At 51.0% G+C, this 13,550-nt stretch overlaps 1 protein-coding gene across 1 annotated transcript in view; it reads left to right on the top strand.

The window, feature by feature from the left end:
• map4k5 (mitogen-activated protein kinase kinase kinase kinase 5) overlaps positions 1–13,550 on the top strand; it is a 123,264-nt gene that overhangs the window by 29,377 nt on the left and 80,337 nt on the right. The window contains exons 5-12 of the mRNA XM_052485369.1: positions 3,185–3,249; positions 5,046–5,101; positions 5,686–5,733; positions 8,026–8,068; positions 8,179–8,251; positions 8,831–8,962; positions 9,560–9,622; positions 9,948–10,029. Coding sequence (XP_052341329.1) covers positions 3,185–3,249; positions 5,046–5,101; positions 5,686–5,733; positions 8,026–8,068; positions 8,179–8,251; positions 8,831–8,962; positions 9,560–9,622; positions 9,948–10,029 — 562 coding nt within the window. The remainder of the gene's footprint in view (positions 1–3,184; positions 3,250–5,045; positions 5,102–5,685; positions 5,734–8,025; positions 8,069–8,178; positions 8,252–8,830; positions 8,963–9,559; positions 9,623–9,947; positions 10,030–13,550) is intronic.

The raw sequence follows: 13,550 nt of genomic DNA, 5'->3' as shown, positions 1-13,550 counted from the left end.
TCGTTGCTCGTTTCAGTTACGTATTGCTCCTGAAAATAGTTGGGTAATACATGCTCCCATCCCAACCATCAATCTCAAAGCGACGGATCTGCAGGCGAAATGGGAGGAACTCTACCGAAATACAGGTGTGTAAAGCTGTGGCCTCATGCCAGAAGAGGGACCCGAGGGTGTAATGCGTTGCCAATTGTTGCTTCCAACAAAGTACTGGAGTAAAGGGTCCTGAGTGTTTGCAGTACCAATCAAAAAGTTTGGACCCACTTACTCAATCAGGAAGTTTTTCTTAATTTCTTTACGAATGTTTTACATTGTAGAATAATGATGTAAAGCATCAAAACTATGAAATAACACACATGGAATCAATGTAATAGCCAAAAAAAGGTGTTACATGAAAAATATCTTTCAGATTCTTCCAAGTAGCCACCCTTGCCGCCTTAACGACGGCATCATTCTCTCAGCCTAGCTTCACCTGGAATGCTTTTCCCCCAGCGGTCCTGACGGGAGTTGCCACGCATGCTGAGCACTTATTGGCTGCTTTTCCCTTCACTCTGCGGTCCAACTCATCCCAAACCATCTCCAGTTGGGTTGAGGTTGAGTGATTGTGGAGGGCCAGGTCATCTTTGCAGCACTCCAGCACTCTCCTTCTTGGTCAAATATCCCTTACAGCCTGGATGTGTGTTGGGTCCGTGTCCAGATGGGATGGTGTATCACTGCAGAATGCTGTGGTAGCCATGCTGGTTAAGTGTGCCTGGAATTCCCTAAATAAGTCATAGACAGGCCACCAGCAAGTACCCCCACACCAACACACCTCCTCCTCCATGCTTCACGGGAGATCATCCGTTCCACTACTCTGCTTCTCAGAAAGACGGCGGTTGGAACTATAAATGGTTTGTTTTTGGCCCAAGCAAGTCTCTTCTTCTTGTTGGTGTCCTTTAGTAGTGGTTTCTTTGCAGTAATTCAACCATTTAGGTCTGATTTTCACAGTCTCCTCTGAACAGTTGATGTTTGTCTGTTACTTGAACTCTGAAGCATTTCTTTGGGCTGCAATGTAACTCTAATGAACTTATCCTCTGCTACAGAGGTCATTTTGAGTCTTCCTTTCCTATGGTGGTCCTCATGAGAGACAGTTAACTCTGATGAACTTATCCTCTGCAGCAGAGGTAACTCTGGGTCTTCCATTTCTGTGGCGGTCCTCAGAGAGCCAGTTTCATCATAGCTCTTGATGGTTTTTCATACTGCCAGAAGAAACTTTCCAAGTTCTTGAAAATGTTCCATATTGACTGACTCCTTCATGTCTTAAAGTAATGATGGACTGTCATTTCTCTTTCAACTTATTTGAGCTGTTCTTGCCATAATATGGACTAGGTATTTTACTAAATAGGATTATCTTCTGTATACCACCCCTACCGTGTCACAACACAACTGATTAGCTCAAACGCATTAAGAAGGAAATTCCACAAATTAACAAGGCACACCCAGAATTGAAATGCATTCCAGGTGACTACCTCATGAAGCTGGTTGAGATAATGCCAAGCTGTCATCAAGGCAAAGGGTACTGGCTACTTTGAAGAATCTCAAATAAAATATATTTTGATTTAACACTTTTTTGGTTACTACATGATTCCATATGTGTTATTTCATAGTGTTGATGTCTTCACTATTATTCTACATATGTAGAAAATAGTAAAATAAAGAAAACCTTGAATGAGTAGTCTAAACTTTTGATTGGTACTGTATAAATAACAAACATATTTCCATATCCAGATATCTGACAAAATGCATTATTCTAATTTAATAGTGAAATGATTACAATCCCCTACTTTGGGTTTATGAGGAGGAAAAGCTGACTGACACAATCTGTTGGAAAATGCTCAGCAGGAAGAGCATACTGGCACTGTACATAGACCCAGCCCTGCCAGGAACTGGGGCCTCCAGCAGGTTTAACAGGACATAAGAGCTTCTGATGTGGTTTATATGTCCATTTAGTCAGGAGGAAACCGAGGCTTTATCACAGCAGGCCAACCAGCAGAGCATAATAATGTAGCCTTATAGGCCAGTCAGCTCAGAGAATAGTAAGACCAGGTCTTTCATAGCTACGAGGTTCCTACTGTCACAGGCCCGGCTCATAGCCTGTAGCAAAAATGAGGGGACACCAACCGGTATAGGCCAATCAAAAAGGGTTCTTTATTATAAACTATCAACTTTAAACAAAGGAAAAGGAATGAGGTGTGAAAGTATCATAATGTGAGGCGTAAAGTGCAGGGATGTGTGAATCTGTGTTTTTTTTAAACCTTTATTTAACTCAGCAAGTCGGTTAAGAACAAATTCTTATTTACAATGATGGCCTAGAAACAGTGGGTTAACTGCCTGTTCAGGGGCAGAACGACAGATTTGTACCTTGTCAGCTTGGGGATTTGAACTTGCAACCTTCCGGTTACTAGTCCAACACTCTAACCATTAGGCTACCCTGCCGCCCCAGGGTAGCCTAGTGTGAAGGGTAGCCTAGTGTGAAGGGCAGCCCCTAGTGTGAAGGGCAGCCTAGTGTGAAGGGCAGCCTAGTGTGAAGGGCAGCCTAGTGTGAAGGGCAGCCTAGTGTGAAGGGCAGCCTAGTGTGAAGGGCAGCCTAGTGTGAAGGGCAGCCTAGTGTGAAGGGCAGCCTAGTGTGAAGGGCAGCCTAGTGTGAAGGGCAGCCGAGTGTGAATTTGACTGAGGGAAAACTAAGTAAAACTACAAAGGAACAAACAAAACAGGATCATACCTGGAGGAGCAGAGAGGGAGACGAGACGAGACGAGACGAGAGGTGAGTGAAGCAGTTTAATTACCCCGAAGCCCAGGTGGCTCCTCCAATCACTAACGACCCTCCTCTCTGCCTGCAGGAGGAACTGCCCTGCAATGCAGAGGGGCCGTGACACTAATATATAATAATAATAATATATGCCATTTAGCAGACGCTTTTATCCAAAGCGACTTACAGTCATGTGTGCATACATTCTACGTATGGGTGGTCCCGAATCGAACCCACTACCCTGGCGTTACAAGCGCCATGCTCTACCAACTGAGCTACAGAAGGACCACTACCAACCCACTGTATATCAGAGACGTGTATATACTGTTCCTTTGTGTCTGTCTTCTCCACACTAGTATTCTGAAGTCATTGTGAACTGTCTCCTCTCCTCCCTGTAATCAGCCGGGAGAAGCTGTGGATCTGTATGGAGTACTGTGGTGGAGGATCTCTACAGGACATATATCACGGTGTGTTGTTGTTCTGCTCATGTCGCTCTCCTTTCTCTTTTTTTTTTTGTTTTAATCATTTAGCAGACGCTCTTGTTCAGAGCCACTTAGGAAATTAGGGTTAAGTGGATTGCTCGAGGGCACATCTGCAGATTTTTCTCCGAGTCGGCTCGGGATTTGAACCGGCAAGTCTTTAGGTACTGGCCCAACGCTCTTAACCGCTCTCTCTCTCGTTGTCTCTCTCTCTCTCTCTCTCTGTCTCTCGCTGTCTCTCGCTGTCTCGCTGTCTCTCTCGCTGTCTCTCTCTCGCTGTCTCTCTCTCGCTGTCTCTCTCTCGCTGTCTCTCTCTCGCTGTCTCTCTCTCGCTGTCTCTCTCTCGCTGTCTCTCTCTCGCTGTCTCTCACTCTCGCTGTCTCTCACTCTCGCTGTCTCTCACTCTCGCTGTCTCTCACTCTCGCTGTCTCTCACTCTCGCTGTCTCTCACTCGCTGTCTCTGTCTCTGTCTCTCTCGCTGCTGTCTCGCTCGCTCGCTGTCTCGCTCGCTCGCTGTCTCTCTCTCGCTGTCTCTCTCGCTCTCTCTGTCTCTCTCTCTCGCTCGCTGTCTCTCGCTCGCTGTCTTGCTTGCTGTCTCTCGCTGTCTCTCTCGCTGTCTCTCTCGCTGTCTCGGTCTCTCTCTCACTGTCTTGCAGGCCAGTCAAGTTCTTCCACACTGATCTCGACAAGCCATTTCTATATGCACTTTGCTTTATGTATGATGGTATTGTCACTCTGAAACAGGAAAGCGACTTCCCCAAACTGTTGCCACAAAGTTGGAAGAATCTTCTCAAATGTCATTGTATGCTGTAGCATTAAGATTTCCCTTCACTGGAACTAAGAGGCCCGAACCATGAAAAACAGCCCCAGACAATTATTCTTCCTCCACCAAACTTTACAGTTGGCACTATGGTGCAGGTAGTGTTCTCCTTGGTATCCGCCAAACCCAGATTTGTCTGCCGGACTGCCAGGTGGTGAAGCGTGATTCGTCACTCCAGAGAACCCTTTCCACCCCTTCAGAGTCCAATGGCGGCGAGCTTTACACCACTCCAGATGATGCTTGGCATTGCTCATGGTGATCTTAGACTTGTGTGCGGCTGCTCGGCCATGGAAACCCATTTCATGAAGCTCCTGAAAAACAGTTATTGTGCTGACGTTGCTTCCAGAGGCAGTTTGTGTGTATAATGTCATGTGTTTAACACAGAAGACAGGTAAAAGGCAGGTAGAAGGCAACAGATGACGTGCACCAGTCTGGGGATTTAGTCATGTGACTTGAGGCAGTCCCACTCCCATCTGCCAATAACTAGTTTGTAGCGAGACTGTTTTTTTGTTTCTGTAGTGAGTGTTGCCCGCCAATTTAAAAAAAAATGTTTACACCCTACACGTTTCAGCACTCTGCGATCCCGTTCTGTTAGCTTGTTGCCTACCACTTCACGGCTGAGCCGTTGTTGCTCCTAGACATTTCCACTTCACAATAACAGCACTTAATATTGAATGGGGGGCAGCTCTAGCAGGACAGAAATGTGTCTAACTGACTCAGTGACTTTCAACGGTGCCGCATTGGAAGTCAATGAGCTCTTCAGCCATTCTACTGCCAATGTTTGTCTATGGAGATTGCATGGCTGTGTGCTTGATCATTTTATACACCTGTCTGCAACGGGTGCGGCTGAAATAGCCGGGGGAAAAAACTCATTTAAAGGGGTGTCCACATACTTTTGGTATATTCTGTGTATAATAAACTATAGAAATGGCAGCAGAATAAGCATTGTGTTTTAATTTCCCAGTGACGGGGCCTCTGTCAGAGCCACAGATCGCCTACGTCTGCCGAGAGACCATACAGGTAATTTACACTGAGTTCAACCCTCTTGGGGCCAGTTTCCTGGACATAGATTCAGCCTACTCCTGCAGCCCTCTCAGAGCAGCTGATTTTAAGGATCAGAGTTTAAAAAAAAAAAATTAAAAAATGTTTTTACATCCCGATGAATGATGTTATATGGACAGGGAGGGTCTGATCCTAGATCAGCACTTCGATGCCTGATACATAAGAAATAGGTTATATGGACAGGGAGGGTCTGATCCTAGATCAGCACTTCGATGCCTGATACATAAGAAATAGGTTATATGGACAGGGAGGACCTGATCCTAGATCAGCACTTCGATGCCTGATACATAAGAAGTAGGTTATATGGACAGGGAGGACCTGATCCTAGATCAGCACTTCGATGCCTGATACATAAGAAGTAGGTTATATGGACAGGGAGGACCTGATCCTAGATCAGCACTTCGATGCCTGATACATAAGAAATAGACCTAAGGTTTAATCTCGATCCAGGAAATCACTAACTTGTCACTTTTTTACTCTTCTGGATGTGTCCAACGTTGGTCAATTCCAACCCAGTCTCACGTGACCGTTTTCATTCACAGGGTTTGGGATACCTTCACAGCAAGGGGAAGATGCACCGTGACATCAAGGTTTGGCACCATTCCATCTGTCTTCTTTAGACTGGCTCACTGAAACGTCGCTGCTAGTTTATAACGAAAAGGAAAGAAGACCCTGTCTGGCTGTTCTCACACCTTCTTCTTCGCTTGTAGATAGAGGTGTGACTTACGTTGTCAAGAACACGGTCTTCAATCTTAACCTCAATAAAAAAATTTAAAAAATAATTTAAAAAAAAAAACATTTTATTTAACTAGGGCAAGTCAGTTAAGAACATATTTTTTATTTTACGATGACGGCCGTCCAGGGACCAGTGCCTTTGTTCAGGGGCAGAACGGCAGATTTTTTTATCTTACAACCTTTCAGTTACAACTCCCAACGCTCTAACCACTAGGCTACCTGAGAAGCATGGTGACATATAATGTCTGCAGACTGAGTAAAAACCACAGGAAGAATGAGTGGCTGGCTAACTGGTGGGGGTGTGTGACTGATTTTGTCAGACCTCACAGGCAGCATCTCTATACAGCTTAGATGATGACTTGGTAATGAGATAATAATAATAATAATAATAATAATAATAATAATAATAATAATAATAATAATAATAATAATAATAGTCATCGAATAAAACAAATGTCATATTTTATTAATGTGAATAAATGATGGTTTCATACCATCATGGGACTTAATTGTATTAATTGTTTTATTCTGTGTTAACAGCATTCAACTCAATCAAAACCGACATTGGATATATATATATATTTTTTTAAACAAATCGAACAGAAACCAACCGACCTCCAAAATAGCACGAATCACTCAGAACTATTAGACTTCAAATGGTAGAGAAGGGACTGAAACACGGAGGTGTTTTACCTGGACTTATCCAATAAGAAACTCCTCCTTTTTCTCTCTGTGCTCTCTCTCTCTTTCTCTCTGTGCTCTCACCCTCTCCTCCTCTTTCTCTCTGTGCTCTCTTGCCCTCTCCTCATCTTTCTCTCTGTGCTCTCTCGCCCTCTCCTCATCTTTCTCTCTGTGCTCTCTCGCCCTCTCCTCATCTTTCTCTCTGTGCTCTCTCGCCCTCTCCTCATCTTTCTCTCTGTGCTCTCTCGCCCTCTCCTCATCTTTCTCTCTGTGCTCTCTCGCCCTCTCCTCATCTTTCTCTCTGTGCTCTCTCGCCCTCTCCTCATCTTTCTCTCTGTGCTCTCTCGCCCTCTCCTCATCTTTCTCTCTGTGCTCTCTCGCCCTCTCCTCATCTTTCTCTCTGTGCTCTCTCGCCCTCTCCTCATCTTTCTCTCTGTGCTCTCTCGCCCCTCTCCTCATCTTTCTCTCTGTGCTCTCTCGCCCTCTCCTCATCTTTCTCTCTGTGCTCTCTCGCCCTCTCCTCATCTTTCTCTCTGTGCTCTCTCGCCCTCTCCTCATCTTTCTCTCTGTGCTCTCTCGCCCTCTCCTCCTCTTTCTCTCTGTGCTCTCTCGCCCTCTCCTCCTCTTTCTCTCTGTGCTCTCTCGCCCTCTCCTCCTCTTTCTCTCTGTGCTCTCTCGCCCTCTCCTCCTCTTTCTCTCTGTGCTCTCTCGCCCTCTCCTCCTCTTTCTCTCTGTGCTCTCGCCCTCTCCTCCTCTTTCTCTCTGTGCTCTCGCCCTCTCCCCCTCTTCCTCTCTGTGCTCTCGCCCTCTCCTCCTCTTTCTCTCTGTGCTCTCGCCCTCTCCTCCTCTTTCTCTCTGTGCTCTCGCCCTCTCCTCCTCTTTCTCTCTGTGCTCTCGCCCTCTCCTCCTCTTTCTCTCTGTGCTCTCGCCCTCTCCTCCTCTTTCTCTCTGTGCTCTCGCCCTCTCCTCCTCTTTCTCTCTGTGCTCTCGCCCTCTCCTCCTCTTTCTCTCTGTGCTCTCGCCCTCTCCTCCTCTTTCTCTCTGTGCTCTCGCCCTCTCCTCCTCTTTCTCTCTGTGCTCTCGCCCTCTCCTCCTCTTTCTCTCTGTGCTCTCGCCCTCCCCTCCTCTTTCTCTCGCCCTCTCCTCCTCTTTCTCTCTGTGCTCTCGCCCTCTCTTCTACTCTCTCTCCTCCTCATCTGCAGAATGCATCCAGAGACAGCTGTCAATAAAAGCCCACCCCGTCACCACAATACCAACTGTCTCACAGTTGGCCCCACAGTGAAAATACAATACCTGCTAGCTACGCAATTACAGTCACTTTATCACAACCAGTCAAAGATGCAATAACACCGCACAAGTCCTCTTTCCACAAAATCACCATCTTGTTTGATCAGTAATTAAAGTTCTGTAGGATCTTTGCTGCTGAGAGACTTTAACGGTTTGATGTTTTGGGCTCTTTTCTTCAGGGTGCTAATATCCTCCTAACAGACAACGGGGATGTGAAACTAGGTGAGCTATTCATCCACGCTTGAAGACCCGTAAAGGTCGATCTCATGACCCTCCACTGTGTGTAATGTGTTTTATACAATCTGAATAGATCTTGTCACTTGTTGTTCCAGCTGATTTTGGAGTAGCAGCCAAAATAACAGCCACTATTGCCAAGAGGAAGTCCTTCATCGGGACTCCTTACTGGTGAGTCTTTCTCTGAGACAGTCCTCCACATGGGGCATTTAACTACCCCACGGGGGGGCAGCAGATTGAGATGTGTAATATGTGTGTTATCTGTGCAGGATGGCCCCAGAGGTAGCAGATTGAGATGTGTGTTATCTGTGCAGGATGGCCCCAGAGGTAGCAGATTGAGATGTGTGTTATCTGTGCAGGATGGCCCCAGAGGTAGCAGATTGAGATGTGTAATATGTGTGTTATCTGTGCAGGATGGCCCCAGAGGTAGCAGATTGAGATGTGTGTTATCTGTGCAGGATGGCCCCAGAGGTAGTTGAGATGTTATCTGTGCAGGATGGCCCCAGAGGTTGAGATGTGTGTTATCAGATTGAGATGTGTGTTATCTGTGCAGGATGGCCCCAGAGGTAGTTGAGATGTGTGTTATCAGATTGAGATTGTGTGTTATCTGTGCAGGATGGCCCCAGAGGTAGCAGATTGAGATGTGTGTTATCTGTGCAGGATGGCCCCAGAGGTAGCAGATTGAGATGTGTGTTATCTGTGCAGGATGGCCCCAGAGGTAGCAGATTGAGATGTGTGTTATCTGTGCAGGATGGCCCCGGAGGTAGCAGCAGTAGAGAAGAACGGAGGCTACAACCAGCTGTGTGACATCTGGGCCGTGGGCATCACCTCCATAGAACTGGCCGAGCTGCAGCCCCCTATGTTTGACCTGCACCCAATGAGGTACTGTTCTTTTTCCACTTCCTCATTTATCAGCCAATCGGGGCTAACTCTGCCATCCACTTCCTCACTCATCAGTGCTGTTTCTGCTCCACTTCCTCATCAGCCTTGGAGGTGTTGGCAGAAAGCGGATGTTGCCTGTTTTCAGGGATACAGTATTTTCCCCCTGAAAAGAGGAGGAGGAAACTCCGCTCAGGCGTCTCTTTGTCTGTTACGCTCATTTCTTCCTCATCAGCCAATGAATGAGTCACTCTCCTGCCCTCCACTTCCATATACATGTCATCCACCAATCAACTGCTGTATCTGCCCCAATTCCTCACCCATCTAATAATCAGTTTCTGTCCCAGATTTTATCCAATTCCTGCTTTTGTATTTCTGATAATGTTCCCTCTGATCTTTTCATCACTAAGCTGTTCTCTGATATTAATGCAATTAAAACGACAGGGGTCGAGTTTCCTAAAACGTTGTAGGCCTAAGATCTCTAATGTTTACCATTGGCCCTTAAAGACGAGCTTTGATGCTAGGAAGGTTTCTTTGGGAAGCACACCTCAGAACACTGGTGGTGAACAGATAGCAATGATTTGCTGTGTTGTGTTCCAGGGCCTTGTTTCTCATGTCGAAGAGCAGCTTTCAGCCTCCCAAGCTGAAAGATAAAATTAAGTGGTGAGTACAGTACGCCTGTGTAACGGATGTGAAACGGCTAGCTTAGTCAGCTGTGGTGCAGAGCTAAATAGCGTTTCAATCGCTCCGAGACCTTGAAAGTAGTGGTTCCCCCTTTGCTCTGCAAAGGGCCCCGCGGCTTTTGTGGAGCGATGGGTAACGATGCTTCGTGGGGTGACTGTTGTTGATGAGTGCAGAGGGTCCCTGGTTCGCACCCGTGTAGGTGCGAGGGGACAGTTATACTGTTATACCTGTGACCTGGAACACCCCCCGTTTGTATATTCTGTTATACTGCTCCAGTCAGTAACAGTTCTCCCTCCTCCTCCAGGTCCACAGCCTTCCATAACTTTGTGAAAGTCTCTCTGACCAAGAACCCAAAGAAGAGACCGACAGCAGAGAAGCTCCTATCGGTAAGTAACACGTCCTCATCGAAAGGGCTTCTTGGTTGAGGAATTAGGGTCGGGGGAAACCAGACCGTCTCTAATTAATCAAGTTAATAATTACAAATGTTCTGTATCATTAGTGTTGACAAGACTCTTCCTCTGAGATGTCCGTTGTCCGTTCTAAAAGCTGCTATTCAGAGTGTTAGTGTGCCGGCCATCTTGTGTTATTGTCACAAGATCACTAATAAAGTCTGTCTCCCTCCCGTCTGTCTGTCTCCCTCCCGTCTGTCTGTCTCCCTCCCTCCCGTCTGTCTGTCTCCCTCCCGTCTGTCTGTCTCCCTCCCGTCTGTCTGTCTCCCTCCCGTCTGTCTGTCTGTCTCCCGTCTGTCTGTCTGTCTCCTCCCGTCCGTCTGTCTGTCTCCTCCTCTGTCTGTCTGTCTCCCCGTCTGTCTGTCTGTCTGTCTGTCTCCCGTCTGTCTGTCTGTCTCCCTCCCGTCTGTCTGTCTGTCTCCTCCCGTCTGTCTGTCTCCCTCCCGTCTGTCTGTCTGTCTCCCTCCCGTCTGTCTGTCTGTCTCCCTCCCGTCTGTCTGTCTGTCTCCCTCCCGTCTGTCTGTCTGTCTCCCTCCCGTCTGTCTGTCTGTCTCCCTCCCTGTCTGTCTGTCTGTCTCCCTCCCTGTCTGTCTGTCTGTCTGTCTCCCTCCCTGTCTGTCTGTCTGTCTCCCTCCCTGTCTGTCTGTCTGTCTCCCTCCCGTCTGTCTGTCTGTCTCCCTCCCGTCTGTCTGTCTGTCTCCCTCCCGTCTGTCTGTCTGTCTGTCTCCCTCCCGTCTGTCTGTCTGTCTGTCTCCCTCCCGTCTGTCTGTCTCCCCCTCCCGTCTGTCTGTCTGTCCCTCCCTCCCGTCTGTCTGTCTGTCTCCCTCCCGTCTGTCTGTCTGTCTGTCTCCCTCCCGTCTGTCTGTCTGTCTGTCTCCCTCCCGTCTGTCTGTCTGTCTGTCTCCCTCCCGTCTGTCTGTCTGTCTGTCTCCCTCCCGTCTGTCTGTCTGTCTCCCTCCCTCCCGTCTGTCTGTCTCCCTCCCTCCCGTCTGTCTGTCTGTCTCTCCCTCCCGTCTGTCTGTCTGTCTCCCTCCCTCCCGTCTGTCTGTCTGTCTCCCTCCCGTCTGTCTGTCTCCCCCCCCCGTCTGTCTGTCTCCCCCCCTCCCGTCTGTCTGTCTCCCCCCCTCCCGTCTGTCTGTCTGCCCCCCTCCCGTCTGTCTGTCTCCCCCCCTCCCGTCTGTCTGTCTCCCCCCCTCCCGTCTTCCCGTCTGTCTGTCTCCCTCCCGTCTGTCTGTCTCCCTCCCCCTGTCTGTCTGTCTGTCTCCCCCCCCGTCTGTCTGTCTGTCTGTCTCCCCCTCCCGTCTGTCTGTCTGTCTGTCTGTCTCCCCCTCCCGTCTGTCTGTCTGTCTGTCTGTCTCCCCCCTCCCGTCTGTCTGTCTGTCTCCCTCCCTCCCGTCTGTCTGTCTCCCTCCCTCCCGTCTGTCTGTCTGTCTCTCCCCCTCCCGTCTGTCTGTCTCCCCTCCCCGTCCTGTCTGTCTCCCCCCTCCGTCTGTCTGTCTCCCCCCTCCCGTCTGTCTGTCTCCCCCCTCCCGTCTGTCTGTCTCCCCCCTCCCGTCTGTCTGTCTCCCCCCCCGTCTGTCTGTCTCCCCCTCCCTCCCGTCTGTCTGTCTCCCCCCCCCGTCTGTCTGTCTCCCCCTCCCGTCTGTCTGTCTCCCCCCCTCCCGTCTGTCTGTCTCCCCCCCTCCCGTCTGTCTGTCTCCCCCCCTCCCGTCTGTCTGTCTCCCCCCTCCCTGTCTGTCTGTCTCCCCTCCCGTCTGTCTGTCTCCCCCCCCTGTCTCCCCCTCCCGTCTGTCTGTCTCCCCCTCCCGTCTGTCTGTCTCCCCCTCCCGTCTGTCTGTCTCCCCCCTCCCGTCTGTCTGTCCCCCCCCCCCGTCTGTCTGTCTCCCCCCCCCCGTCTGTCTGTCTCCCCCCTCCCGTCTGTCTGTCTCCCCCCTCCCGTCTGTCTGTCTGTCTCCCCCCGTCTGTCTGTCTGTCTCCCGTCTGTCTGTCTGTCTCCCTCCCGTCTGTCTGTCTCCCCCCGCCTGTCTGTCTCCTCCCGTCTGTCTGTCTGTCCCCTCCCCGTCTGTCTGTCTCCCCCGTCTGTCTGTCTCCCCCCTCCCGTCTGTCTGTCTGTCTCCTCCCGTCTGTCTGTCTCCCCCTCCCGTCTGTCTGTCTCCCCCCTCCCGCCTGTCTGTCTGTCCCTCCCGTCTGTCTGTCTCCCCCCCGTCTGTCTGTCTCTCCCCCTCCCGTCTGTCTGTCTCCCCCCTCCCGTCTGTCTGTCTCCCCCCTCCCGTCTGTCTGTCTCCCCCTCCCCGTCTGTCTGTCTCCCCCCCTCCCCCGTCTGTCTGTCTCCCCCTCCGTCTGTCTGTCTCCCCCTCCCCGTCTGTCTGTCTCCCCCCCTCCCCCCTCCCCGTCTGTCTGTCTCCCCCCTCCCTGTCTCCCCGTCTGTCTGTCTCCCCTCCCGTCTGTCTGTCTCCCCCCCCGTCTGTCTGTCTCCCCCTCCCCCGTCTGTCTGTCTCCCCCCCTGTCTGCCCCGTCTGTCTGTCTCCCCCCTCCCGTCTGTCTGTCTCCCCCTCCCGCCTGTCTGTCTCCCCCTCCCGTCTGTCTGTCTCCCCCTCCCGTCTGTCTGTCTCCCCCTCCCGTCTGTCTGTCTCCCCCTCCCGTCTGTCTGTCTGTCCGCCCTCCCCTCCCGTCTGTCTGTCTCCCCCCCGTCCCTGTCTCCCTCTGTCTGTCTGTCCCTCCCGTCTGTCTGTCTGTCTCCTCCCTCCCGTCTGTCTGTCTGTCTCCCTCCCGTCTCCCCCTCCCTCTGTCTCCCCCTCCCGTCTGTCTGTCTGTCTCCCTCCCGTCTGTCTGTCTGTCTCCCTCCCCCTGTCTGTCTGTCTGTCTCCCCCTCCCGTCTGTCTGTCTCCCCCTCCCGTCTGTCTGTCTCCCCCCCTCCCGTCTGTCTGTCTCCCCCTCCCGTCTGTCTGTCTCCCCCCTCCCGTCTGTCTGTCTCCCCCTCCCGTCTGTCTGTCTCCCCCCCTCCCGTCTGTCTGTCTCTCCCCTGTCTGTCTCCCCGTCTGTCTGTCTCCCCCTCCCGTCCGTCTGTCTGTCTGTCCCTCCCGTCCGTCTGTCTGTCTCCCCCTCCCCGTCCGTCTGTCTGTCTCCCCCCTCCCGTCCGTCTGTCTGTCTCCCCTCCCCGTCCGTCTGTCTGTCTCCCCCCTCCCCGTCTGTCTGTCTGTCTCCCCCCTCCCGTCCGTCTGTCTGTCTCCCCCCTCCCGTCCGTCTGTCTGTCTCCCCCCTCCCGTCCCGTCTGTCTGTCTCCCCCTCCCGTCCGTCTGTCTGTCTCCCCCCTCCCGTCCGTCTGTCTGTCTCCCCCCTCCCGTCCGTCTGTCTGTCTCCCCCCTCCCGTCCGTCTGTCTGTCTCCCCCCTCCCGTCCGTCTGTCTGTCTCCCCCCTCCCGTCCGTCTGTCTGTCTGTCCCCTCCCGTCCGTCTGTCT

Source organism: Oncorhynchus keta, chromosome 29, assembly GCF_023373465.1.
Source record: "Oncorhynchus keta strain PuntledgeMale-10-30-2019 chromosome 29, Oket_V2, whole genome shotgun sequence".
In the NCBI taxonomy this organism is placed as follows: Eukaryota; Metazoa; Chordata; class Actinopteri; order Salmoniformes; family Salmonidae; genus Oncorhynchus; species Oncorhynchus keta.
This window is presented reverse-complemented; position numbering and strand designations above follow the sequence as displayed.